Raw genomic sequence first — 27,839 nt, 5'->3', positions numbered from 1 at the left:
TAATCTACCATTAGTGCCTGCCTGAGGATGAGAAAGAACTATCCATAATGACTAAAAAGTGTTGCCTGTGTTTTTTTGAACTTTGGTTAGATGCATTTCATGCCTGGACACTTCATGCTTCTGCTATTATGCAGCAATTCCTTGAATCATGAGGTTTTAAGGTAGTAAACTATAATGGGAATCATTTGGAAAGAAACATTATGGCTCAAGTCAGAAGAAAAGAGAATGAGGACTTTTATTTTCAGATATTTTGACTTCTTACTTAAAACTGTTCACACAAGACAGCCCACCCCTTCACCAGGTTTGGGTTCCTCTTACAGTTGCTGCCAGGAAAGTTGATAAATTTGCAGTGGTATTGATAAAGTTAAATAAATTGAACATGCAGGATCTGACTTGAGATACAAAACTGCTGGCTGCAAATCAAAGATTTGTTGTCCTTATTGCTGGCAGTGGACGAATAATTAAGCAGATGTGGTTTGTGGACTTGTGGGCAGTGCATACAATAGTTATAAACAATACAGTTATTCTCTGGTTAAAAAGCCTACCAGAAACACAATACAGTATAGTGCATAACTACCCCAAGCTATTGTATTTAACAAATTAGAAAAAAACAGACTTTTTTGAGGGACAAAGGCTAAGTTATGCAAGAAAGTAAACCGCCAAACAGAAGAATATTTCTTAAGTTTTAATATTCTTTCTCTAATAGTATCCACAGCCTTTGTTTCAAATTGGATGATTTTTAGTTAAAGTTTCCTGTGCTTGCAGAAATTGAATACCATCTGGAAATTAAAGCAGAGAAGATTGGGTTTTTATTCTGATTAGCTTCTGTTGTGCAATATTTATTGTACATTTAGAGAATGTAGTATTTCTAGGCACTATACTAAACAAGAAAGGAGAGAGATGAGGGGATTAATTTTTTTGCACTTCAGTAATGGTTGCAGATCTATATCCTGTGGTTTTAAATAAGGGTTAATTAGAGTTGCATTAGCCTCAAATCAAGATGAAGTGTCTTTGGAAACACAGAATTGAAATGTTAGCAGTCTAATGTCACAGGAGAAGGCAACAGGGACCCATAATTTAGGGTAGCATTTTGCAGAGAAATATGTACAGAATATTCCAGCCCATTTCCCTTGCTTAAGCAGGAGAGCTAGAGGAGATTGCCTAGGTTGTGCCTGTTTGGTTTACTAAAGTCTCTTAAGGATATAAACTCCCTAACTTGGAAACCTGCTCCATACTTCCAGTAAAAAGAAATGTTGTTGGTTTTTTGGGGTTTTTTTTTTTATCTTACGTTTAAATTTAATTTCTTTTGTATAAATTTGTTTCCATTGTCTCTTCTCCTGTCCCTGGACACTGCTGGCTCCATCTTTACCCTGAAATCAGGTGTTTTTACACACTGATGAGATTCTCCTATATCTTCTTCAGTCTGCATCCAGTCCCTTGATCATATTTTTTTCAGGTCCTTTATTGGAGTGTTTTCTAGTACACTTGTATCTTTCTTGTGCTGGGGTGCCCAGACCTGGACAGAGTACTCCATATTTGGCCTCACCAGGGCTGAGTAGAGGAGCAGAATCACCTCCCTGCACCTGTGAGTGATACTCTTCCCAATGCAGCCCAGAATGCCATCAACTGCCTTTGCTTATGAAGGGGCATTGCTGGCTTCTTGTCCACCAGGATCTTGAGGGTATTTTCTGCCAAGCCTTTGTGGCCCCCAGCATTTACTGGTGCCTTGTGATTTTTCTCCCCAAGTGCAGGTCTTGATATTTCTCTTTGTTGGACTTAGTGAAGTTCCTCTGTGCCCATTTCCCCAGATTTTCTAGCCCCTCTGAGCAGTAGCACATCTATCTTGTGTTTCAACCACTCCTTCAAGTTTCACACCACTGGTGACTGGCCTCTAGCTGGGCTCTGTGTTGCTGGTCACATCCCTTTGAGTCTGGAACTTGAGAATTGTCAGTCCACCTCCCTGTTTCCCATTTAGTCCACGATAAAGAAATCTGTCTGTGAGGATGAAATGGTGTTGAAATCCTTTCTCAAACCAAGAAAAACAACATCCATTGCTCTGCCTTCACCACCCTTCCAGTCTCATCACAGAAGGATGTCAGGCTGGTTAAGCACAATTTCCCTGTCATAAATCTATGCTGACTACTTCCCATTATTGTCTTGGCTTTCATGTGTTTGCAGATGATTTTCAGGAGGATTTGCTCAATTGCTTTGCCAGGGATAGAGGTGAGGCTGACCAACCTGTCAGTTCTTAGACTTCTGTGCCTGCCCTTTTTGAAGATAGGAGTGTCATTTACTTTCTTGCAGTCTTTGGGAAATTCCCCCAGTCACAGGGATCTTTCAAAGATAATTAAGAGTAACCTTGCAGTGACTTGGCCAGCTCCCTCAGCACCCAGGGTGCACTCTCTTAGTTCCTATGGGTTTGTGTATATACCACTTGTTTAAATGTTCCCTAACCTGATCATCTTTCTCCAAGGGAAAAATCTTTTTCACTTCAGACTTTCCCACTGGTCTCCCACTGGCTTGAAGGCCAGTCTTGCCAGTAAAGACTGATATGGAAAACATTTTCAGAACCTCAGCCTTCTCTATGTTCTGTGTCACCAGGCTGCCTGTCCTATTCAGCAGTGGAAACACATTTTCCCTAGTCTTCTTTTTGTTGCTGAGAAGCCCTTCTGTTTTTTTTCTTTCACATCCCTTGCCAGATTCAACTCCATGTGATCTTTGACTCTCCTAACATATCCCTGCATGGTCAGGCTGTATCCCTGTTCCTCCTGAGCCATCTGTTCCTGCTCCCACCTCTTGTGGGCTTTCCTTCTTTCCTTTGGATTTAGTCAGGAGCTCCTTGCACATTCATGGAAGCCACTGCTGTGTGGATTTTCTTTGTATTTCATTAGACATTATAGCATACCAATGTGCTGTATGGCAGGCAAATACTATGCCTTGAATGCTTGATCATTTTTAATATTACCTTCATTTCCTTTTTGTATCCTCTTCCTCTCCTGTAGCTATTAATTTGTTGGTTGTTAGTTATGTAGATCACATGTTGAAAAGGAGATAATCTGATGAAACAGAAAGAGGCAAAGGAGGTTTTACTATCAGGATGAAATAAAATACTGATGTAGGAGAGAAAAATAAGCAGTTTGAAATCCTAAAAAGATTGGGAGACTACATGGAAGCAAGGTTGATGAGTGTGTTTAGGAACAGATCAGGTCTTTGGGTTGAGAAGACTGAGACTGAACTTGCTGAGGAATATGAGGGGAAAGCTTTCAAGTAGGGAGGTGATGTTAAGAACAAAATTGAGAAAAATTGGAGAAAGACAATGATAAACAGAGAAATAATAAGTTAACAGAGAGATTAGATAAGATCTGTGTTTGTATAATAAAGGTAATTAAGAGTTTACTCTTAGCGATGCTGATTTGGACTCGTGTGCTTCATCATCTCATAATGCTGAATTCAGTTGTACTGCCTCACTTCCCTCCGTGGTGGAGGCAGAGTGGCTCTGAGGCTGTGCCCCAGGCAGTGGAGTGGTGTTCTCTGCAGTGGTGTCTGCACCGTGCCCTGCTTAGGCAGAAGTCTGTCCAGATCCCCACTTCAGACTGGGTGTTTCTTGTGTCTGGGTCTGGGGCCCAGGGAGATGAGAAGATCCTGTAGATCAGGGTATGTAATCTAGAAAAGTGCTAAAGAAGAGATGAGGAAGGTGTTGAGAAGACTCTTGCAACAGAGACAGGAACAAGGAAAAAGTAAAATGAGGACTGTCCTGCAGAAAACCCTGTTGCCATCTGATAAGCTTAAGACCACAAGGTGTTTGCAGGCATTTTGTGCCTTGTCCTCTTTCCCTTAGCTTTTGTTCCCTATTTCCACATACTGATTTCAAGGTAGACATAATCTGCATATTCTAAAGAGAGCTAAATATCAGCCTGTGTTTAAAAAACAAAAGTAAAAATTTCAATTTCTAAGTAAATTTTTCTATCCTTTTTAAAGGTTTATTGTACTTATTTCCACTATAAAACTTGAAAGAAATGTTTTATATGAGAATTTTTTTAGAGAATGCTGTCACATCAGCCATAAGTTTGAAAGAATACATAAATGTATATGCCTATGTACTATTATACTTTCTTTTGAAAATTGATAATACTGGACTAGTATCATAACTCATATGTTAATGTTGGCTTATGAACTGGGAGCCATATTTTACTCCCTGCTCCTGAAGCTAGTACTGAAGGTTATAGCAAAATTTAGAAAGTGTGTTTTCAATTCTGAAAACCTTTTTCCCTCTCAATGTAATGTGGTAAGTTACAAGATTTTAAAAATCTACAAAACTGACCCAGCTGTAGGAGAAAAGGAATTAATGATAAGTTAGTGTAACTGGAGTACTACGTACTCTGTTTTGTCTTGGCAAAGGAGGACCTCACTCATTTTGACCACTGAATGTTTCACTTCTGCAAATTAAAAGACATTCACCTTGTAAGAACTGACAATAGGATTTGTAATGCATTGTAACTTTCACTAGTGCTTTGTATTTGAAATTGTAGCCTCCCAAATCAGTTTTCTCACTTCAAAATGTGATCGAACTAACTTATCAGGAATTCCAATAGGTGTATCCTTAGAACTTTCTGCATCTCTGTGAAGTGTTTATATGATGCTTAATAGTCTCTGCAAGCTGCTGTTTGACTCAACTTTCCTGAATTTCAAACATCTATATTTTACTCTCTTATATGCTTTTAACTAAGGTATAGTAGATGCATTTTTGCTTCGGTACTAATTCAAAATGTAATATTCATTTCTTTAGAAGACATTTTTGTTGTTGTGCATGCCTAGTGTTTTGTATGTTGTATATTGCATTCAGAATATTTTTTTCCTTCTCACCTATCCACAAATGCAATGCCGTTCCCATGACGCACCTCTGCTTGCTGTTTACCTGTATGTTAATTCGCTTGACTCCCATTGGCCCACTGCCATCATGTGCTCGCTGCCTGTTATTAAAAGACTCAGTCGACTGCCAAAGCAATGAAGCGACCTCTCGAAGCAACTGTAGACCTGGTACTTTGACCTTTCACCTTTTGCTTTGCATGTAGCTTTTTTTTTTCTTTTTTTTTCTTTTTTTTTTTTTGTTTATTTTATTATAATTTTATTTTTTTCCTTCAGAGAAGCAACTAATGAAATTTGTATCGCTTTACTTTTCAAACATCAACCGGAAATGATTTCACATACTCGTTAATTTACCGGAAGCTCTATTTATCCATCTCATTCTCATACGTAATAGACCGCAGACGATTTAGTTTGGTTCCTAACACAGTTTCATCTTTTTTAAATCTCTCATGAAAAGTCAAATTGAGATAAAACTGCTTTTGTAATTGAAAATGCGTAATGTAATCCATTAATCTGTATAATAATAGGAAATGATATTTAAATTTAAAAAGAAAAGAAAATACTTGGCAATGAAACACAAGTGGTTTTTTCTCCCTGTAATATTTGAAAACCTACTTAAAGGCAATGCCATTTTTGTTGCTTTAAAGCAAACGTTTCTTTTCAGTAGTTGTGCTGCTACAGTTCTAGGTTAATAGTACCATGCTTTTGCTACCAATAACAAAATTTCACTCATTTTACATTGCTGTGCTTTGAGTTAATATGCATGGCGAGGCATCTTTAGCTGCTTTAAAAAATAATAAGTTTTTGTATTTATGTATATGTTGCAGACAAGGTCTTAAAAATGGCGCCATTTTAACTAACTTTCTTATTTGCAGGCCTTTCCTCCTGGTGTTCTTCACCCTTTACCAAAGAGACAAGCACTTGAAAAAAGCAATGGTGCCAGTGCCGTTTTCAATCCCAGTGTCTTGCACTATCAACAGGCTCTTGCCAATGCTCAGTTGCAGCAACATGCAGCGTTTATCCCAACAGGTATGTTGTATCCACATTGAACTGGTTTTGTGTCCCTGAGGTAGCCTCTGTGTCAGGCAGTTGCACTTAACAGAAGGTTTGATTCTGCTCCCAGCCCCACTTGAGCTGAAGTCTGCACAGATGATTGCCCATTATTTTAATTCCTCTTGCAAAGGACAAGAATTCAAGCAGAAATGTCATCATGCTGTTAATTCATAGCCTTGATTATATCATTCTCCAGAGTTTGCCCCTTTCTGCATACTGTAAATTAGATGGATTTTGACTTGTGTCTGTTTCCGCTAACAAAAATGCTGGGAAAACATCTTGCTTCAGAGATGCCACAGCATCTTCCTGCTCCCTCAGCTGCTATCTTGCAGCTGTGGGGATTTCCCCAGCCCCAGACAAGCACCCTGAGAAAGAGAACACCAGCCATAACTTCCAGTCAATACCTACATGGAAGCACTGGCAAGACACATCGTTCCCTGCAACTGCACTAAAGAACTTTTAGGCATCAGATGCATTTTCGTGGTTTTGGAGCACCACCAGAACTCTTCCACTAGCATTTGTGGCTCATAGCTGAGGTTATAATTCTTCATAGGGATGATCTGAAGATGAATGGATGTAATTTGCATTTCAGTGCTCGGAGCTCTGTGAAAATCAGAGCATTCAGAGATGGCTTGACATGCACCCTGGCTGATAGCAGGGCTTCTCTTTAACACTGTGAGAGAAGGGATGTGCTGGGTGCTCGTGTAAGCAGTAACAACACAACCCTCCAAATTGTGTCAGTCACCCCCACTCCAGCTTCCCAAAGGAGACATCCCTCCTAAGGAATTGTGCGACTTCGTTCGTAATTAACAAATTACGTGTTTTAGTGTCAGGGTGTTCAAGTGTGAACTTCAGAATAGTTTAAAACTACGTGTTTGCAAATGTGCTTGACATTTCAGCAATTTTATTTTAGTTTATAGAAATAATGTCGGTTAAACAAGGAATGAAAGGCAACACATGATGATTTCCCAATCTATCAGCATTCCCATATGTTTTTAAAGATAAAAAACAAACACAGATGGCTTTGACTTCATGGAATTTTTCTATAAGGCCTCAGTAACAACCTTGGAGCCTGCCCCCGTATTTGTAATAGTAAGTAATAGCATAGCCTTATTTTTTAGCACATTGGTGCACCAGAATATGTGTGGCAGAAAACACACTGACATTTATGGGAGTGTTTGAAAAAAAATAAATAAATGGTGAGACCGCCTATTTGGACATGAATGGAAGACTGCCCTGTGCTTACAGAACATACAGAAATTTCCACTAATTTATTTTACACTGAAATGATGAGAATTTGTAGCACGCTAGGTATTTTTCCTTCTTAGGCACTCCCTTTCATGGCTTACTGTTCTTATTTGCAATTGACAAGGACTTAAAATTAACTATGCAAAATACAGTAGTTTAAACCTTTTCCAGTGAAAAAGCATTTGGATATTTTCCAGACTTTTGGAATGTTCATGCTTCCTTAAATTCATGCACACTTTTTGTAGATTGTATTGTCCATCCCTCTTTCCAACTAATTGTTGTAATTCTAGTTTTAGCTGAAAAATTTCTGGTGGTAGGAAGGGTGGGTCTTGGAACCAAACCTCAAGGGTCAGGGTGTTTTCAAGCCTCAAAAGAAGTGCATGAAAAAAAAAAAAAAGAAACAGAGGTATATCATAGCAGATGGAGCCCAAGCCCCAGAGTAGAAAACTTTTCTTAAAGTGATCAACCTCCTGCTCTTTTCAAACGCCATCAGCTCCAAGGAAGAATACTCAAGAGAGGAGTGGGGTACGGGAGGAGTTCAGAAAAGGGGAACACCCTCTATAAGTATGGGTGTCATGAGCTTTCCAATAAAGATGATACATCAGATATTCCCACATTTCCTGGGAAGATTGGGTTTGGTGGGTGTAAGGACTGTCATGCAACCCACGTCTGAGGAGCAATGAATAACATTATCTGTTGGATTTTAAATGATTTTGTGATATTTCCTAAACTGGTATAATTTTCAAATGTGTTCCTTGTGTGTGTGTGCGTGTGTGTTAAATTTTAAGACAAGTTTTGCTGCTGGAATATATATAAAACTTAATTGTTTTATATAACTTCTCTGCTTTATTAACCACTGGCTCCCCTAATAAAAAGTGTGGGGCTTGACTTAGCATGGCTTACCTCTGAAGTTCTGCACTTTGTTTGTTTTACATCAGTTTGATTGCTTTGTCACCTTCTCCTTATTGTTTGGTGAACGATCTTAAAAACAGCAGATCTTTTCTCTCTTCCCATTGCTGTTTGTTAGTGTTTCTATAGCCTCTGGAGGAGGAAGTTTGTGTATTCTCTGGGGACTGTTCTTGGGTAAGGTCATTCATAGTCACGCAGGTCCGATGCGGGGCTGCAGCAGTCACTCAGCAGGATTGCAGGAAGCATATTCGACCCTTGTCAAATATGCACAAACCTGGCACTAGTCTCCTTATCTGCTTGCCTTCACCAGCTTGCTGTATGCACTGTACTGGAAACAGGCTGATCTCTTTCTTTCACCTGGCCTTTCCAGAAAGGTTAAAGGTGGGTGAGGCACCACAGCTAAACTGCATGGCAGGTGAGCAGTCATCCCACCGCATCTCTGAGGTGTGCTGGGAGCCTTCTGCTGGAATGTCGCCCACTTTGAGGTGTTTAGCTTGGGACTTGTCAAAGTACTGTTTTCTTTGTGTTAAGAATGGGTGCATTGATATCAAACATAAAATTGGCAAAGCCCCTACAGTAGAATATTGTCTTAATTCCACTTTCTTTTCCTGCCACGTGTCAAAAAATTGCTGAATGTTGATCTGCGCAACATTGAGCTGTCTGAACTATGCAATGAGTTCCAGAAGTCCCAAATACTGTGATCTTTAACCAAAGATGTTTTTATAAACAAAACCCTGTTGCTGCAAAAGCACTCAATGAAAGGATAACATTAACAAGTAAAAAAGTTTATGAAGTATCTTGTATATGTACAGAAACATGCCAAAGCCCCAACAGTATATACAAGAGTTTCATAAGAACACAATCACCTTTTTGTGTTAAAGCAAAACTGTGAATGACCTTACAGTTTCATTTAACTAACTTACTTCTCTGTGGTTATGCTTGAATCTCACTTTGAATGTTAACTCTAAACAGCTAACCTGTTTCTTCCCTTTATCCACTTTTTTCACCTATCATTGCATGACACACAGGGTCAGTTTTGTGCATGACACCCGCTACCAGTATTGGTAGGTTCCAAATTTCTTTATTGATCTCTCTTTTTATACTGTATATGATGTATATTCACTTGTTTCAAAAATCCTAGGTGAGATTTAGCCACTAACTAGACTTAAAGGTTCGTTTGTCCTTCTGGTTGACTTTGTTTAGATTTGTAGATGAAAGCTGCAGTTTAGACATGATATCACCTGCTATAACAACTACACTGCAAAAGCATAATACCATGAATTCCAGTCTGCTTTTCAGTTTTCAAAGTTTTATTTCTCTTTATATTTTATATTGTCTGGTACTATAAAATCATAAAATACTGGAAAAAGCCAGCAAATTTCATCAGTGTTTTAAAGTTTCATAGTGGTGTGCCTATTTCTCCTTTGCTGTGTGTTAGAAAGTTTTATCAGCGTTTCCCAGAAATGCCCACTTTGTTCCACAGAGGTTCTGTTGAAACTCGTGATCTGAATCTCACTCCTTCTTTAAATATATTTGCAGCTTAAAATTATCATCTTGGGCATGCAAACTGGAAATACAATGCAACAGCCTCTGAGAAAGAAAAGTAAACTTTCTTCTATTGCTCTATCCCAGTGATTTATTTTTGGGTTTTGGGCCTACTCATGTAAACAGTTAAAATATCAAGCTTTTAAAACATCAAATTAATAATTCCCCCACAAAGATGCTGATTAAAATTCATTCTTAAAATGAGCAAAAGCAGTGTCTTTCACAAAACCGATCTTGCATTTTTAGATCAAGCAAAGTGGTATGTGTATCAGGATAATTATTATCATCCCTCTCCTGATTTTTGCCTCAAGCAGATGGTAATTTAACTCTGATAAAGTCGAACAGTTATGCAGTGCTGGTAGGAAAAAAATGCATAAATTGGATTATAAAGGAAGACAGCGAGTATCTAGCTTACTTCAAAATGAAGATACATGAAAATAATCTGGTTTTAATTGCATTTAAAAATTAAGATGAACATTTAACAGTTTTCTTCCCAGTGCAAACCACTGGGGGTTTTTTAGTAGGATTTTATTTTGAAGTGCTTTATAGCCATACCGGGGGAAAACAAATTACGCACGTAACAATCCGCAGGTAACAGGCTATTTTGGTAAAAGCCTCATTTGCACAAGTAATCTTCTTCTTGGAGACAGCACTGGCATTTTCAGTGTTCCTTACTCTTTTTTTTCTGGGAATCGCCGATTGTGTTGACAACCTTCCTTTAATTGTACTTGTAATAAGCTATTTTCCCTTTTTTTTTATTTCTCCGCCACGCTTTCTCGCTTTGCACTGTGATTGCATGCCATCTGCCGGTTTAACCCATGACGATGGCTTGCCGCTCTTGATATTCACCATGCCAAAAATACCACTTCTCTTACCATAATGCTGCACCCTCCTGTTCATTGCTTCCATGGTTCCCCTCCTGAAAGTACCCATGATGCACAACGCTACGGCCGCCACTGTCTCTGCAGCAACAACTCCTGCAACAAGTGTTCCCTTCGCCGCAACAGCCACAGCAAATCAGGTTTGCTCCTTTTAAAGCTTTCTTTCACAAGATCCTGAACTCTAAATGAGTGCTGAGATTTTTATTTTAATTTTTTTTAACAAAAAAAATTCTCGCCGAGAATTTTTTTTTTTTATTTCTGTGTTTACCCCATCAAATTTTACTTTTATTTTAAAGTCGTTTATAGCAAGTGTTTGTGGGACAGGTTGCACTTATTTAGAGTTAACATTTGTTGCAAATAATGATGTAGCTGTGTTTTGTGTTGCGATGTTTGTACCTAATGATTGTGTAATTAACCCAGCTGGAGTTAGAATCACCGTAGTACTGGACTACTTACAAAAGTCTATTATTAACTCCTAAGTTCAAAAGGAAGATCATCACAGATTTCAGACATTCAGGTGTGTTAATGTAGCCTTCTCCGTGAGGTGTGGAAGCAACTAATCTGTAAGTGTGGAAGCTGTCAAAAAATCACAAGCAGGACAAGGCAGCCAGAAATAAAGTTGAATGTTTTCTGTAAATGCTAGTGATCAAAACACCAATCAAGATATTTATGACTTTGCCTGCTTTATATTTGAAAGTCTGTCTTGAACCTGGGAATTATATTTCCCTAAGGAAGAACGTTGATAGAAAGAATTCTAAGGGTTATTGTCTGAGGCAGGCTAGGAAGGATGATAGTTTCTCCTCTTCTTCTGCAGTTTATGTTAATGGCAGTTTTCATTTTGGTTGGGTTTTCCCTCCTCCTGTAGGACCTAATTCCCAGGGAAGACCTGTCTAGTGCAGCCTGGAGTGTGTAGCTTTGACTCCTCTGTTGAGATGATTCCCACCCTGATGTGCCAGGAGAGGAGTTTGCACAGCAGTTGAGTCACTGTGGCTTTTCTGTTGCCCTGGGACCATGCTCAGGCTCTTCCACCTGACATGTGTTTCCCCTCAGGTTCTGAGAGGTCAGATGGAAAAGGTAACAAGCAGATTTGCTCACCAGAAGCAAGCAAAGGGCTATGTCCCCATCATCTTTCCTTGTGTTGCTCCTGGACAGGCTGACAAGCTGTTGCAGACCCAGTAGAAATACTGTCCTGTTGGTTCCTTCCCCTCCACTTACCGAGGACTTGGAAAGAAATCAGTGAAAATGTTTTGCTTAGTAATAGTATACTAACAGGTTTATTTTTTTTTACTGGCATTCCCAAAACTATTGAGGTATCCCATGGAAAAATAGAAGTTGCTGCAAGAGTTTATTTTTAATAATTTAGGAAAAATATACTACCTCTGAAATACATCCTACTTTCTTAAAGAAACACAAACCAGTCCATTTTCTTTGGTTCTTTAAGCTTAGTTTGCCAACATTATGATGTTTTTGCTTCTAACATTTTCATCAAAAGAGGGTTGTTGTTTTGTGCTTACTTTTCTGAGAGCTAGCTTGTAAAAAATGCCTGGGATAAGGATGAAAGTGCAGCAGGCAAATGGTTCATTACACAGTCCTTTCCAGAACAGTGTCTGGAGCAGAAAATTGTTTGGTGGTATCCAGTGTAGTTTTGTGGTGACAGAGGGACTTGAAGATGCTAAGGAGCTAAGAGAAAATGGAAAGGTGTGGGGAGAGATTCAGGCAGGGATCCTCCCCAGCACAGGAATGCAGCTGGGACAACTCCACAACCAGTACTCCTGAGTGCCAGAGAGGTTGAATGTGACTGAAGGTAGAATAAATACATGGATACCTACAGAAGGACCAGTGAGCAGTATTTTTTTTTTTTTAATTAATGGGAACACTTTCATGCAATTAACTAGTGCCATTGAGAAGACAAAGGTGTGCCTTAATGCTCTTCCTCATCTATCAGGATGGCAGGCAGAACCCCTTCTCTCCCAGTGCAGATTTTGTTTGCATTAGAAGATTATAGCATTTTAAATTTGACAGTTGTAGAAAGTGTCTGTACTTACCTAGTTGCATATATTTGTGTGTGTGTGTATACATACAATTCCATGTTGAAATAAATGGATGATTCAACAGGAGGATGGGTTTTCACTTTTTTAACTTCATCCATTTATAAGTTTACATCTAGATCATCTGCTTTTCTGGAAGGCAGGGTAAATTGCCCTGGAGGGTCTTGCCTCTGTCCCTTGCCTGTGGAATGAGTGTAGGTGTGTTACCAAAGCTCTGCACCACTGCACGTGGAGGAGATGAGTCCCACCTCAGGAGCCCACTGGGTTCTCTAGCATGTGCCATCACAACCTTCTTTTTTTCACTCCTGTCTCTGTTTTAGTCATTGTAAATCTTTAAAGCTACTGTAAAAAACCCATGTATTTCAAAGTAGGGAAAGCAATAGTAGTTCTTTCTTCTTTATAAGAGACAAAGATCCAAGTTATCTGTTTATTTACAACATCCTAAGATTGGAGACAAAACTACAATGCTAGGAAAGCCCCAGGGTACCTCTGTGGCTCAAATTCTCAGTATTTCTTTAGCACAAGAAACATAGCAGGAGCAGGTTATTAACTTGGTAATTAGCATGAGTTTGTTCATGGTCATAGCATTCTTTGTGTCCTCTTGTATGGGTTTAAACTCTCCTGAGTATGTCTGAAAAGGACTTTTTTATTCCCAACGAGATAAAATTTCCTTTTCTAGTCTGTGCCACACTGCTTTACATGTCTGTGAGGTACAGTTTCCTCTTTCCAGTGTCTCTACCATACTTTTTTTTTTTGCAACCTGCAGCCTTCAGTTTGTCCCATTTCAGCTCCCATGACTTCGCCTTCCAGGCATGAAAAGAAAGTTGTAGCAGGGCTTAATAATTTATCTTATTATCATTTGATTTAGTATTCTGACCTGGGGAAAGATTGCTGGTCTTCCTGGGCTTGAGTGTGATGATCCCAGTGTCTTTGAAGCACAAGTAGAAGGGAAAAGTCAACATCCCAAAAGTTATGGAGTCTCAGCTGATGGCTAATAAAACATAATAACTCCGTTGGGTCCAGTAAATTATTTCATATGTTCTGTCAGCTTCTATTTTGAAAAAAAAATCACTATGTCTCATGTCTTCTGAATATCCTTTCTTTCAGAAAATAACATAAGTAAGAGCTCAAAATACACCTGCAGTGGCACACACTGTCAGTCATGCTTGGCCAGCAGCTCTGGGCATTGTGTGTTCAATGTATGGCACGAGGCATGTGAGAAGATTTTTGTAAAGTTAAAGGCTGTACTGTGTACATCTGTGCAAGGTGTCACCAGTTAATAATATGTGGAAAATGGGGCACCTCTTGCTTTTCCTGACTTACAAAGATTAGGTTTTAAAAATAATTTTCTTGCAGTGTACTTCAGAGGGGAAGAGAATTGCTTTGGCTTTAATGCAATGTAAACAGGATGCAGCAAAAGTGCCTTAGCAAAGCCTGTTTTACAAACTCAGATTAAAATCTTACTCTGATGATACAAGAGCTGGTGATGTTGCAGTTCACTCAAGGCAATGCCCCAATTACTGCAGCTGCCAGGCTGTGGTGAGAGGGGATGGAGGGGAGAGGACTTCAGTTTTCCACTGAAAGGCAATTGGAGAGGTGCATGTCCAGGAGCATGACTGGTCAGAGGTAAAAGCCCTTCCCCTTTTCCTTCTTCTGCCCTTCACAGTTTCTCCAGCCATTCCTGCCAGGATGGGGCTTGAAGCCTCAGATGCTTAACCCCACTTCAGCAGCAGATGCTTGATAACTTTCAGTTCAGTTGTTTGGGGATGCTGACAGCATTTTCTTGGAGAAAAGTTTGTAACCATAAGAAATGATGGTGAGAAGCAGCACTAGGATATAAATGCAGAGAGTTTGGTCCTAGCTCCCTCTAGTGCATGCATGTGGACAGAGGTATATAAAATATCCTGTTTAAAATTAATACAGTCTTTGTATGTAAATATATACTTTAGAGATCTTTGAAAAAGCTTTTGTTACTCCTTCAGCTAGTGGACTAGCAGTACAGAAGGAAGCAAGGAAACTGTTACCTGCTGAGTTTCACTCAGGTAGAATCACAGAATCATTTAGGTTGGAAAAAACCTCTAAGATCAAGTCAACTGTTAACCCAGCATTGCCAAGTTCACCACTAAACCATGCCCCTAAGTGCAACAGCAACACATCCTTTAAATACCTCCAGGGATGGTGACTGCTTTGGGCACTGTTCCAGTGCTTGACAACCCTTTCAATGGCAAAATATTTCCTAATATCCAATCTAAACCTCCCCTGGTACAACTTGAGGCAGTTTCCTCTCATCCTATCACTTGTTACTTGGGATAAGAGACCAGTCCCCACCTTGGTACCATCTCCTTTCAGGTGGTTCTAGAGGGAAAGAGCAATATTTACTGACTGGTTTTTTAGGCTAAAAATGTACAGTGCTGTAATTTCAGGATGATATAAAAGTCATAGATCTTAAGGAAAATTATTTTGGAAGTTTGTTTCTCTTCTTGTTTTGTTATTTGCTTAGTGAGAAAATACAGGATTAGAAACTTGGGAAAAGATTAGACAGAGCCTACTTGGAGGTGAGGATTTCATGTTAATGGAGATATAGAAAAATGTTATTTCTTCCACCCTGCATACCAAAGGTAGTTTAACAGAGGATGGTTTGAGAGAGATGTTATTCTATCTTCTTGGGCTGAAGTTCAATTTGAAATAATGACAAACACCTCCTTGTGGGGGCTTTAAATTTCTAAATTGGAAAGCCTCACTACTGTTTCATTTATATTTTTATATATATATATATACACATACATATACACATATAGATATATATATAATCACATATATATATATATATATATATATGTATTGGTGAGTCCTACCAGGATTAGAAGGTTAGAACTCAGCCCAAAATTAAGACACTTATTTGTTGGTGTCTAAGTATGGGTGTCTACATGCAAGATAGAAGTTTAAGTACCCACTATAGATTGTGAAGTTTATCAGCCCAGTCAGATGAAATCTGGAGAGTAGCCTGGCTTGTCCTTCAAAAGTCTCACAGGGCTTGGTTCAGTTGCCTAAACATGCTTGTGGTGACGTTTGAGATTGTCCTAAGATAACCTTGGATGTCTAGGTTACCCAAGACATTTTCACAAGCTTGGCAGATGCAACACAGGACCTACAGACAATTTTTCACACCTACTTCTGAACTGGCAGCTGGGTGACAGGCAAGAGACCTTAGCCCTTAGTCCAGGTGGTACTAAAACCCCTGTGAACACATGACCCAAGCCTGCAGCTGGTGATCACATGAAAGAATCTCCAGGCTTTGTTGGCTTCCTGACTAGGTTGTGTCACCTCAGTGAGTGTGGTGGGGGGTTAACACCCCAGCATTTCTGTCTCCTCATCTGCCTCCTGAGGTTCAATGAGTGTTTCCATAGTTCCTGATTATTAGAGGATGCTTACCAAATCCAAACAATTCCAAACAATGTGAGTCTTGCTCATATCACATCAGTTCAGAACAGTACATGGCTTTATTTTTGTACCAATGAAAATGGGCAGAGACTGATAGTATAAAAATAGCATAATAGAGAATGCTACTTAAAGATGTTATTTAGTGACATTATTCTACTGGTTATGTGACCTTTTATGAGGAAGGAAATAGTAAAGAAGAAATCCAAAAGAAAAATGAAATGCTTAGAGTCTAAAAAGAAATATAAGATCAACAGGCTGGCTCATGCTAAGGCTTGTGATTATCTGGCACAGCTGCTTTAAATTATGCATCAATGTTTGCACTGAATTAGGTGGCAATTATGCAGATATTAATTATGAAATCATTCAGTAGCCTTCAGTTCTGTCAAAATCTGTTAGAATACAATGAAGCAAAAATAAAAATACTGATGTTCAAGTGTCACAAACAAAAGGGCAATTAAAATATTTGCCCCAGAATTCAAATACTAGTCAGCATAGTGTAAAATACAAACATGCCAAACTTTTGGGATTTGGGACACCATGTGTGGCTTCATCAGGAGGGAGCAGAGCCAGGACGTGCAGCAGCAGAGCACCTCTCCTTGCCAAGGGGCCGCAAAGACAGCACCACTCCCAGGGGAGCAGATTCTTCTCAGACCCCAACATCATGGGGCACTGATTAGAGGTGATCAAAAAGCAGAAGTGCCAGTTGCTCCCTCCTGCAAATATTCCTTGGTGTCCCCCACAGGGCTTGCTCTCTGTTGCTGTGTAGCCACAGGAGGCTGCCTGGCAGGGCAGAGAGCTGCCCCCAGCACTGCTGCACTTGTAAACGGGGAGAAAGATAGCAATGTGCTGAGAAAATGAATTGAAAAATCTGGTCAATAGTAGGAAATTGGCTTTTTTGTCATTTAAAAGCAAGGTTTTGAGAGAAGGAAGGTGGGAAGTGGAAACAAATGTTATTTACATTCCTAGTGCCAACATACAAGAACATTACAAATAAGAGCCTATGCAAAATTCATGCTAGTGGTTTGAAAACCTTTAATTGCAGTTTCTTGAGGGAATGAGGTTACAGGTAGGAAAGCACTTCTGGGAATAATGAGTATCTAAGCAATTTTAGTTTTGTTGTTTGTTTTGGTCTAAAAATTCCATAAAGTTCCAAGTTAAATGCTCCTATAGAAAATTCTGTTCTAACAACAGAAAGAGTGATTTGAATCTGACTTGGAAAAGTCCAGAAAAGGAGACAGAGGAACAGGTTCCATCCTCAGACACATTATCAGAGGGAATACTTTGAGGTAACCAGCTCAGAGCAGAACAGTGTTGGGTATCTACTGAGCCCACCTGAGGACTGACCATCGTGCTTTGTACGTGCACCAGGCTGGAAAACCTGAAAAACCTGAAAAACAAACCTAAGTGGCCCTTGATCATGAAGAATCATTTCTCTAGAGAAGGTATTTAAATAGCAATAGCTTGTAACAGTAGGCAAGGCAAACTTAAACAGCTTGCTGCTTCTTTCATGCTAGACACACAAAAATCACAAGCTTCATCTCACTCCAGTTATCTTGTCTGACACCAAGTTACAGGTAAGTAGCTGTGACTCTCAGACTCAAGAAGTGAGAGTTTCCAATATTAAAGCCCACAGCAAATCTTGAGCAGCATAAAAAAATATCCTTTGAATTGCCTTGAAACAGCTGATGTTACAAAATAAGTGGCAAAACTATTTTTTAAGGCACCAGAGAAGAAAAAGCCAAAAGATTACCCTGGAAAATAAAATGGAACTCTATTTTAGTCTCATGCAAACTTTAACCAAGCTTTTGTTTTAATAATTTTTTGGCCTCTTAACATAGCATGTTGTTTCTTTGTAGGTGATAAAAAGTTCTAGCAGGCTTGTATATGAAACTTTAGATTACATGTTCATATACAAAAAGCCACCAGAGAAGAAATGGAAAAATCTCTGTTCTGTTTTGTGGATTTTTTAGAAAAAAAAATCACACCCCTCTCCCCTATATAGGACTAAAACCTGCTTCCTCTGGTATCCTGCTAGATGGCAGTGTCACACAACATCAGCAGTAAGCAAGGCTTCATTCTTTTATATAACAAAAGTCAAAATAAATTTCCCTTCCCTGTTACAGAAATTTCAAGTATTGATATAATAACTTCTTTTTGTGTTTTTGCTTCACTTATTCAACAACCCATATTTTGACAAGTAGAGTAAAAACTTTTGGGGCATATATTTATTATTTAAACATAAGAAATAATATAGGGTCCAGTAATTTTGTAAGCATTTGGAGGAAAATTAGTTTGTTTCATGGTTTATACACATGGCTCCACGTGAGTATGGATTTTTTCCATCATAAAATTTTAACAACACAGAGCAGTATGGAGCTCCAGATGTACTTGTCTAGGATTCTGTCCTTTAAAATAATTGCATCTGGACATCTTTAGGTGTTCCAAATACTTTCCCTTTAATTAAACAAAGATGGTATTTTTATCTTGGTGTGTGATTTATTGCCTACTAGAAATCCCAGTCTTTGGCTTTGAGTGTGCAGGAGGCTGCATGGGAAACATCTATATATTTATTTAGTTTGATTGTATCTGTCATGACTTTCAGCTGGATGCAGAAATTTGCTAACTTGCCTGACTTCATTTTTGGTGCAATATTACCTGCCCCTAGTATGTGTGTCTGTTTGTGTGAGAGTAATCAGATAAGAACAAAATTAAGGAAGTGGCAAGTAGTCAAACTCAGGAAGGTTAAGATTTTCTCAGAGAAGTTACAAATACAGTGAGTTTTATAAAACTGACACAAGGTCTTATGAGTAACCTTGATGGATGTCAGTTTGGTACTTTTCTGTGTTCCAGTTTTGTTCTGGATGTTGTCTCTTGCTTTGAAGGGAGTCTGAACTGGAGTGCCAGGTTTTGGGAGAGGAGGGGTTTCAGAGTGGTGATAACTGCTGAGGAGCCTGCAGATGTGCCAGCTGTGCTCTGTGTGCAGTGGTGCCTTTGGCAAAAAAGGATGCTGTATGTGCAGTGGCAGCCTCATCTTGCATGCTTGGTGTCTAAAATGAAAATGCAAAGCAGGTTTTGGTAAAAAAAAAAAAAAAAGGCTAAGTGAGGATGTCAGGGGTAGAGAAGTAGCACTCCTGCAAGAGGAATATGGGCACTTCTGTGGATAATGCACAACTTGTGATTGGCTTTCACTCATTTGTGCTTTCAGTTTCTCTGTGCAAGCTTATTCTGGCAGTTTCTAGAATTCAAGAAGAGGAGGAAAATGACCTAAAAGTAGGAAGTGAAAAACATAGATTATTGCAGTAGCTCAGACCTGTTGGAAGGTAAAATTGAGTGGCTCTCCAAAACAATCTCTGCATGGGTGCTCCTAAAATACTACAGCAGTGGTTTTTCACTTCTATATAGGCTGTCTGCTGCCTCTGCAATGAGTTAAAAATAGATTTTGGTAGAATATATTAGAGTATGTTATGATCAATTTTTAGCACTGCATTATTTATTACTTTAAAGAAGAATAAATAAAGCCAGATTGCTTTCATTTCTAAACCAACTACTCTGTTTCTCCAGAGTGAGTAAATACTTATTAAGTTGAACTTAAATATTGAACATAATAACTTCAGTAAATACCTATAGAAGTTCATAAGCAAGCTAAGGAGTTGGCAGCACAAACAGCTTTGGTCTCTTCTTTCAGGACCTTGTGGCAATTAAATGAGAAAAATGATGCTGCTGAACCCTTGAACCCATTGGGATCCCACAACTGCCCTGAACTTTTTTTTTATATATCATCCTGAAGAGATGTATTCAGACAAGGTCTTTGTCAGCTTTATGACAGCCTGATGGCCAGCAGCTTGTGCCTGATGGAATGAGAATGTGAGAGCAGATGTGTCCACTTCAGCGTGGGCATCTGACCCTCAGCCATTTCCAGGGCATATTGTCAGCGTGTGGGACAGGCAAAACTGGGCAAATGCAGATTTAGGGAAGAAAAGAGAGGATGGAGCAGGGCACCAGAATTACCAAATGAGGGAATGGGCTATCAGAAAGCCAAGGAAATAGGACCTCCAGCCCTCAGGAAACACCTGATGCCCCCATATTAGGCCCTGTGTGGGTAGGCAGCCATCTGTGGCCCAGACATCTCATTTGCTATTTCCAAAACAGAGATTACCTTATTGATGAGCAAAGTAGACAAATATATTGGGGTTGTGCTGGATTAATGGAAAAGCAATAAGATAAAATCCTCCTTCGGCCCAGGATTGAGGAGAGAACCATGGTTAATGAATGAAACAAAGCACATATCCATTAAATGATAATATGCTGGAAATCAGCAGGAGATTTCAGGGGAGAAAGAGTCTCCCCTAAAAGGAAAAAGTCTGGGCTGCACTTAATGCAAGCAGGAGTTGGAGCTGGCTCAGCTGTCAGTGGTCAAGACGGGCAAAACCTCTCCCATGGGACAGTGGTGGTGGGAAGCCTGGTGTGGGCAAGAGGAATGTTTGGGATGCTGCTCCATGGAGGTGCTGCTGCAGAATCTGTGGGGAAAAGGAGATGGAAAAAGTCCATCTGTTAGGCTATGTAAAAAATTAAATAAGACCAGGCATAACTGATACAATAGAGATTATTTTCAGTAAGTGTCTGAACATTTACTCAGCTTTTTCCACTACTAATTTTAAAATTTAAAAAAAAAAGTTGTTTAGTTTGAAGAAAAAAAACAAGGCACACACCACAAGGGAACATTCTAAGAGAAAATGAAAAATAAAGATGTGGAGGCATTTCCCAAAGGCATGAGGAAATATAAATAGTCTTGGGTTCCTTGTCATAAGGAAGAAATACTTGGTGTTACTTTTATTTTTAGAAAGAGGGAGAAGTTATGAGACAGTCTGATATGAGCCGGCTGTCTGAAAATATCTGTCATTTTCAATGTATAGCCCAGATATATCTGACCAGTCTGCTACTTGTGTGAAAAACATGAAAACAGAAAATGTCACTGTGGAAGGGTTCATCTATCCTGATGCAGGTTTCTGAAAGTTAAAGACCTTGGTGCAAACTGCTCACCACAGACTATTCCATTTGGTGGAGGGCAAAAAAACATCATGAGTTGATAATCTGTCTCATGCTAAAATAAGTTGCCTGGGATAGCCTAGGAAGATGTAAAATGGATGACTGGCTGAGGCATTTGTGTCTGAAATGGTCTGGGATAAATCTTGTTTACAAGAAACTCGTATTACTATATTGCTTTCAAAATGGAAGGCTGAGCAGACCAGAATGTTTGCTATGTATGAGTTAATTTTTGGAAAGGTAAGTGCTTTGCAGTCTAGAGATCAAATACAATCTTAACATCTTCTTAAAATATATTAGGGTGTATAAACACACTGTATTTTGGAGTAATAATATCAAAACTTCTGAAAAAGAAACATGTCAGTGGTAGATGCAAAGTCATGTTTTCCAGCTGATCCACTGTGACAGGTCTTTAGTTGAACAAGAGTTCATGTGCACTGAATTCATGCAGAATGGTAAATTTTCTGTATTCATCATTGCATAATAAATCTGGAAAATGAATTCAAGTCAGAGACTATAAAGAATCTTTGTAAATTATAGCTTCAAAACAGAAAATCTCAATCCAAACAGTGTTCTTGTAATTCCTAGAACCTAGTCATGATTCTCTGTATTTTGGTCAATTCCATTAACTTTATCAAGTGAAGCAGTAACCTGGGTGTCAGAAAAAAGTTCACAAAAATGGAATTTCTACTTTAATTTAAAAGACTTTAAATTTTACTTTTTGAGTCTTGAGACAATGACTGATCACAGCCACCTTTGCTGGGTCTGAGGAACTCCCAAATCGATTTATCTACATTAGTAGTTGATGAGAAGCTGAAACTTGTCCGTAACATCTCTCTTGGTTGTCATTCCCCTGGATGACACTGCAGAACTGTATCACCCTTAAGAGCAAACCCTGAATTTTGGGATGTTCTGCATTGCACAAGGGGCTTAATGACCACTGTGATCACTCAGAGGTCCTCCAGTCAGAAGGTAAAGGTCTAAAAGAGCCATGCTCTGGTAGGAGAGAATGTCTTGACATTTCAAAGCTGAAAATGTCACCTCTAAAGAGCTGGAAAATTTTGAGGAGTGAATTTAGAAAGTAGTTTGCAGAAATTTAGGTTCACTCGTGTTGCTAGTTTCAGTGAGGTCTGCTAACCAGCATTAGCACAGTGTGAATGATTTTAACCTAAAGGGTAGACGGCTTTCTGCCACTTCAAATGGCTACCAAACAAGAAGATGATGGAGAAGGTACCTTTATTTCTGATTACCCCCAAAACATGCCTTTTTCTGTTATTAAATCTTCTGTGAGGTACTACTCAAGATTCTAAGTGCCAGGCCATTCTGCTTGTGCTAGAAATAGTCTTCTTATTAGATCTCTTACTGCAGCAGCATAAGGTGGTTTTCTGGCATGTCCATTCCACACCTGTGGTTCTTATCCATACAGGGCATGAGAAAATGCTTTCCTATGCTTGACCTGTATAGCTTTGTACATGGGACAATGCACACTCATTGTAGTCTTGTTTTTCAGGGCTTTTTTTCTTATATATACTATGGTAAGAGTGCCATGACATTACACCCTGTTGCTGTCAAGTATAATGTTATAATAGTATCAGAGCAAATACGACAAGTCATATATATGTGCATTTGAGATGTAATTCTTCAAAGAGTAGTGAACATGAAGGTGGCTGCACCTATTTGCAAGTAACAAGGGAGTGCAGGCTCTGTGGAAAGTGTTTGCAGGGATGTTCCTTCTCCAGTATAGCTTCTCCTTTTTCAGCATGCAAGTGATGGAGCAATTAAGCAGCGATGCAGATTTAGATAACCTCTGCCTTCCATCACAGTTTATTACTTCATTTGTAAATTAAACAGGAGAGGTTCACAGTGTGTTTTCCATGTAAAGTAGTTTAGGATTTTTTGTTTCTCTGTGAGACACAGTGAAAAAAAAAAGTAGCAGAAGCTGATGCCTGCATATGTAGCTATGGCAGAGTTGTGATATCTTTTGAGAAATAGGGTGTGAACATGTAATTAAAGACTACGGGAGACGTTTTGCACTTTGTGGCTAAGGTTACAAAAGAAATGGAGCTCCTCATTTCTGCAGCTCTGCACTGGAGAAGCTTGTTCTGAGGAGACACTTGAGGGTTTTTTCCTAGGAGGACTCCTACGTGTACTGGAAATAGCCGGGTGCAGCGTGCCCTAGTTACGGCCCGTGTACGAGGGGCGGCACATCGAGGATGATGCGCTGCAAGCAAGCAGCTCCTCAGCCACCGGCAGAGCGAGAGCTCCAGCTGCTCCTCTGGCACCTGCAGCCCAGAAACAGGACACGCTTGCACAGAAAAGGAAAGTGTTCACATTGTCCTGGCTGTTTTCCTGAGTTTTGACAGGAGGAGAAAAAAGGCGGGGATAGGGACATGGCAGTGAAGTCCTTTCCTTGGGCTTTGCCACTCACCAGGGCAGGGAAGAGAAGGGGTCCCTGCTTTTTCACATTGCCAGGACCCCTCTGTCCTGCCTGGCATGCAGCAGGATGAGTGGCACTTGGATGAATCACAATTAGGAATAGTCCTACCATTTTCCCAAGAAACAACCTCAGATTAGGCCCTCTGCCTTCTCTTATCACACATTTTGGGGGAACTGTGAACACTGGTTTTGTAGGACTGTTTGACCAAAGGGGCAGTTACCTGTCTTCCCTGTACTGTGAGGAAAAAAAGCTGTAGGAAAATGCAAGTTTATCCCCTCAAAAGTTGGCAGATTATGTAGACAGCTGTGGTGTCTGAAATTCTGGGATTTTACTGAGTAGAAAACTTACTAAGTTTCAGGTTGTGTCCCATTAAATGAGACCTTAGGATCTTTTAAATACTCTTGTGTGATTATGGCTAATCCAGTATAGCTAAAGCTGCTTTATTAATTAAATTGACATGTTGGGTTGTGACATGCTAAAAATACCAGTGCTGAAAATCTTGGTCATGTCTTATTTTCAGCACGGCTGTGTTTTTTATACATATCATCCAATCACTGGGCTGGAGCTGGACCAGGGTTATCATAGACAGGGCTTTATTATTTGAGCAAAGGCATTTCTTTGTTATTTCAAAAGGAAACAGAAGATAGGTGATAAGCTAACAGACTCACAATGGGTGGAAGTTCATTAAAAATATATGTCCTTGTTGTGTGCATGATGTATTTAGATGTTAAGTCCTTTGGAGCAGCAGGTGTTTGTACAGTGTCATTACAATGGGGCTTCACGTGTCACCAGTTTTCCAGAGCTGATGGCAATCAAAGATGGCTTTTTGGCTTGCTGACAAGGTCCTTGGGGTCAGGGAGATGGTGCTTGTGCACAGAGAGCAAGGCAGTGCAGCTGTGAGGGGCAGTGGGGGTGATGGGCAGGGTACTGGGACAAGCACCTGCCACACAGAGCTGAGAGTGTTTCTTTTTGGTGGTGTGTATGTCAGAGGTAGTATGTTGCTGTAGATACTTTCCAAACACCTTTTTCCCCCCCATTTTTAATATAAATACTGCATTAAGGAGTGGTCTAGTTTCATAATACACAAGTAGGTCCAAGTGTTGTCTTGACTGCCTTGCGTACCACCTGCAAATACAGCTTAAAAATATGCCAAGTGCCAAATGAAACAGGAAGAGCAGGCAATACACTCTAAATTCCTTGACTTATGCTTAAGTCTGGACAATGGCATGATAAAGTATCACATCCCTTCCTTTTTGATACCACTTTCACTGACAGCCATTTCAGGCAGGTGATGGAAATCTGAACCGTTTTCCAAAACTGCGAGCAGGTGGAGTTGGTTGCTGAGCACATTGTGCATTTAACCTTTGCAATATTGGAAGCACGAGCAAAATGCACCTGTAAAATGATAGCTTCACCCCATTTGAGACACCATGAAGGTAAAGCAGCAAGGTTAGTGACTAGTTAGGTGCACAGAGGTACCACTGTGGTGATTCCCCTAGAATCCTCATCATAAGGAAGCGTGAGAAAACCTCTCAAGTTCACTGATCTGCAGTTAATTATTTTAGGGAATTAGCAGCTTCTAAAAGTGCATCAAAAAGACATTTTTGCTTTGTGAAAACAGCCAGCCCACCACATCTTTTTGCTTGTTAGTGGCAAGGAGCCCTTCTTCCACTGCTTCCCCTGGTCATTCCTGACTTTCTGGGAGCACAGTGGTAGCTGGAGAATCGCCCCAGGCACGGATGCACTTTGAGCTCCTCCAGGAGGTGCAGGGCTTCCACCTCCACTGATAGGCAGGGCCCTGAGGATTCAGCACTGCCCTCCAGTATTTTCACACATAAAGTGCCCCCTCTGCGTGTTCTCATGCACACATGAGGGTCTGCGTGCCGGGGAGGACAACCAGGTGTGTGAGACACAAACACCTGCAGGCAGCCTGAGGACACGGGACACTGTCCCACACAGGACACTGTCCCACTCAGGACACTGTCCCTCTCGGGCTGCTGTCCTGTGTGAGCTGTGCCTGAGCTCAGTGAGGCCAGCGTGGCCGTCTGGGCGCGCTGCTGTCCCCGCGTCTCTAGAAGCGCGATCACGCTCTCGCTTTCTCTCAACAGATAATCCTGAAATAGCCGGCAGGAGCGGAACGGAGTGTCACGAAGCCTCCCTGCGGACGGCCAAGCACGGCTACTGTACATACTACCCCGTCTCCTCCTCTCTAGAGTTGCCACAAACTGCATGCTAAGTCAAGAATTTGTTCTTATGGACAAATCAAAAACTCAAAAAAGCTAGTGCTGCTATGTCATATATGAATATTAAATATGGTATGCTTACTATACTCCAACCTAAAATAGTTAACTACCTGATACCAGCTGTGATGTTTCAAGACATAAAGGATAACATTTAGTTTTAAAGATTTTCTAAGCATAGTTTAATTATTGCAAATATTGTCGTTTCTCCATAACTACACCTGACAAAAATGGTCCAGATCAGTCAGTCTCGTGAGATTCCTTGTTTATGAATCTTTCGAGCTCAGCAATAATTGAGTTGCATTGGCTAAAAACTTTCCCCAGTTGCAGGTTTAATTTTCACCCAAACTATGATTCGGGGTTTTCTTCTCAATTAAAAAAATAAATTTAAAAATAATCTTGGTTTTGCTCCTTTGGTGAGTTGACTCCAAGACAGAGGAAGTGAAACACAGCCCGGTGTCCTGCACATCGTTCTGCCAATCTGATCTTTTTAGCCAGAAGTCCAAAGTAAAGCACAAAGTCTTTAGATGCACATGGTTGGTGTTTGACTTGTATGGAGAAGTTGCATTTGAATCATAGCAGAATAGCAGAAGAAAATTTTAAAAATTTTGCACAGTATGAACTTCATACCCCTTTCAATCCCCAAAAGAACAAAGTCTTGAGAATATTATTTTACGAGTATATTTATAATGTTTTTAAAATAGACTTTGCAGAAGTGCCTAAATTTTGTCACATCAGACTTGATGAAAGTGAGCCTGATGCCAACAGTCAAATCTCACCGGACGCAAATAATCTTTGAAACTCATAGTCAGGTTACCAAAAAGATCCAAGCTGTTAAGAAGTAATTTCTAGAAGTGTAAAATCAAACAAAACAAGACCAAACTAATGAAAGAAAAGGCAAAAAAGAAGGCTGTAGATGAAGAGATTGTATGATACTCTAATTTAATTAAAATTCAGTTGAGTCACTGAAACTTCACAGGTGACTTTAATCTAGGCTATTAACTGAACACTAAGAATGTAGAATGAGATTCAGTTTAATAAATCATTACTGTATTTGCATTTTTTTTTAATTGGATTATAAGATTGTAACCAGATTAGAGTGGAGAAAAAATAGTTCTTTTAATTGTTTTCCTTTAAAAACATATTTTATGTCACAAAAGTATGAAGATATCTTTAATACAATTATATACATGTTATATATACATACATACATATATATGGATGAAGCAGATTTTAATGTTGTTTACTTTTTTAAATACTTTGTTGATTTACAAGGTAATTATATATGTATAATTAAAATTTCATTTTTTTGATTTGAGATTTGTTTCAAGCACTATTGTACCAAATATTTCATATTTCACATTTTATATGTTGCACATGTATCACATAAATGACATAGTTTTTAAATTATTGTTTAAAAAAACAAGACAGCTGTTATAAGTGGATATTATGTATAATTGTTTGCAGCATAAGTTTTCTATGTGGACATTACTAGTGATTGCAGTATTTTAACTTAACCTCTTCAGATTGATTGTAAACTATTTTAAACTTTGGCAGCACTGCCTGTTCTGAACGACTGAAGGCACTAACCATATTATTATTTGTCTAGGAAATTATTTTCCAGGCTAAATCTTGTATGTCCAATGTCTAATTACTATCTATTTATATATAAAGCTGGAGATTTGATCATCCGAAAGGAAATAAAAATAATTACAATTTGGTTGTAAAATTAACATAGTGCTTGTAACGTTGCATTAGTTTAATTTGTGGAAAAATAATGTATCTTAACTTGTTACTTTAGAAGTTAAGGTATCACCATTATATACTATTAAAACACTAATATTTGTAGACTTTCTCAGTCATTATAACTAGGTAGTTGACACTGCAACTTGCCTATATCTGTCAAAGTTGTTTTTATTTTTTTATAATAGTTAATTTAGGCATTTGGGTAGCTTATTGTATAATACTAAATGGTAAATTATCCATGTTTAAATATTTTATGTAGATAACTCTCCAAGACATCGTTTTGTGTGAACTTTTTACGTTTCAAAATTACTGTTATTCTATGTTTTTTACAATTAATCCAATATTACTATTTTTTGCCCATGGATGACGAAGCTTCAGATAA

The 27,839-nt window shown here is 39.2% G+C and overlaps 1 protein-coding gene across 9 annotated transcripts in view; it reads left to right on the top strand.

The window, feature by feature from the left end:
- The window catches only part of MBNL2 (muscleblind like splicing regulator 2), a 102,175-nt gene extending 76,078 nt beyond the window's left edge, over nucleotides 1-26,097 (top strand). For 3 of the 9 annotated variants that reach the window (XM_079306974.1, XM_079306976.1, XM_079306975.1), the window contains exons 6-8: nucleotides 4,984-5,037; nucleotides 5,742-5,895; nucleotides 25,580-26,097. In XM_079306974.1, the coding sequence (XP_079163100.1) occupies nucleotides 4,984-5,037; nucleotides 5,742-5,895; nucleotides 25,580-25,707 (336 nt within the window). In that variant the 3' untranslated portion in view covers nucleotides 25,708-26,097. Of the gene's footprint in view, nucleotides 1-4,983; nucleotides 5,038-5,741; nucleotides 5,896-10,547; nucleotides 10,643-25,579 lie in introns of all 9 variants that reach the window. The other 6 variants (XM_079306977.1, XM_079306978.1, XM_079306981.1 and 3 more) reach the window with 3 other exon arrangements.
- Nucleotides 26,098-27,839: the final 1,742 nt, after the last annotated feature.

Source organism: Erithacus rubecula, assembly GCF_903797595.1.
Source record: "Erithacus rubecula genome assembly, chromosome: 1".
Classification (NCBI taxonomy): Eukaryota; Metazoa; Chordata; class Aves; order Passeriformes; family Muscicapidae; genus Erithacus; species Erithacus rubecula.
This window is presented reverse-complemented; position numbering and strand designations above follow the sequence as displayed.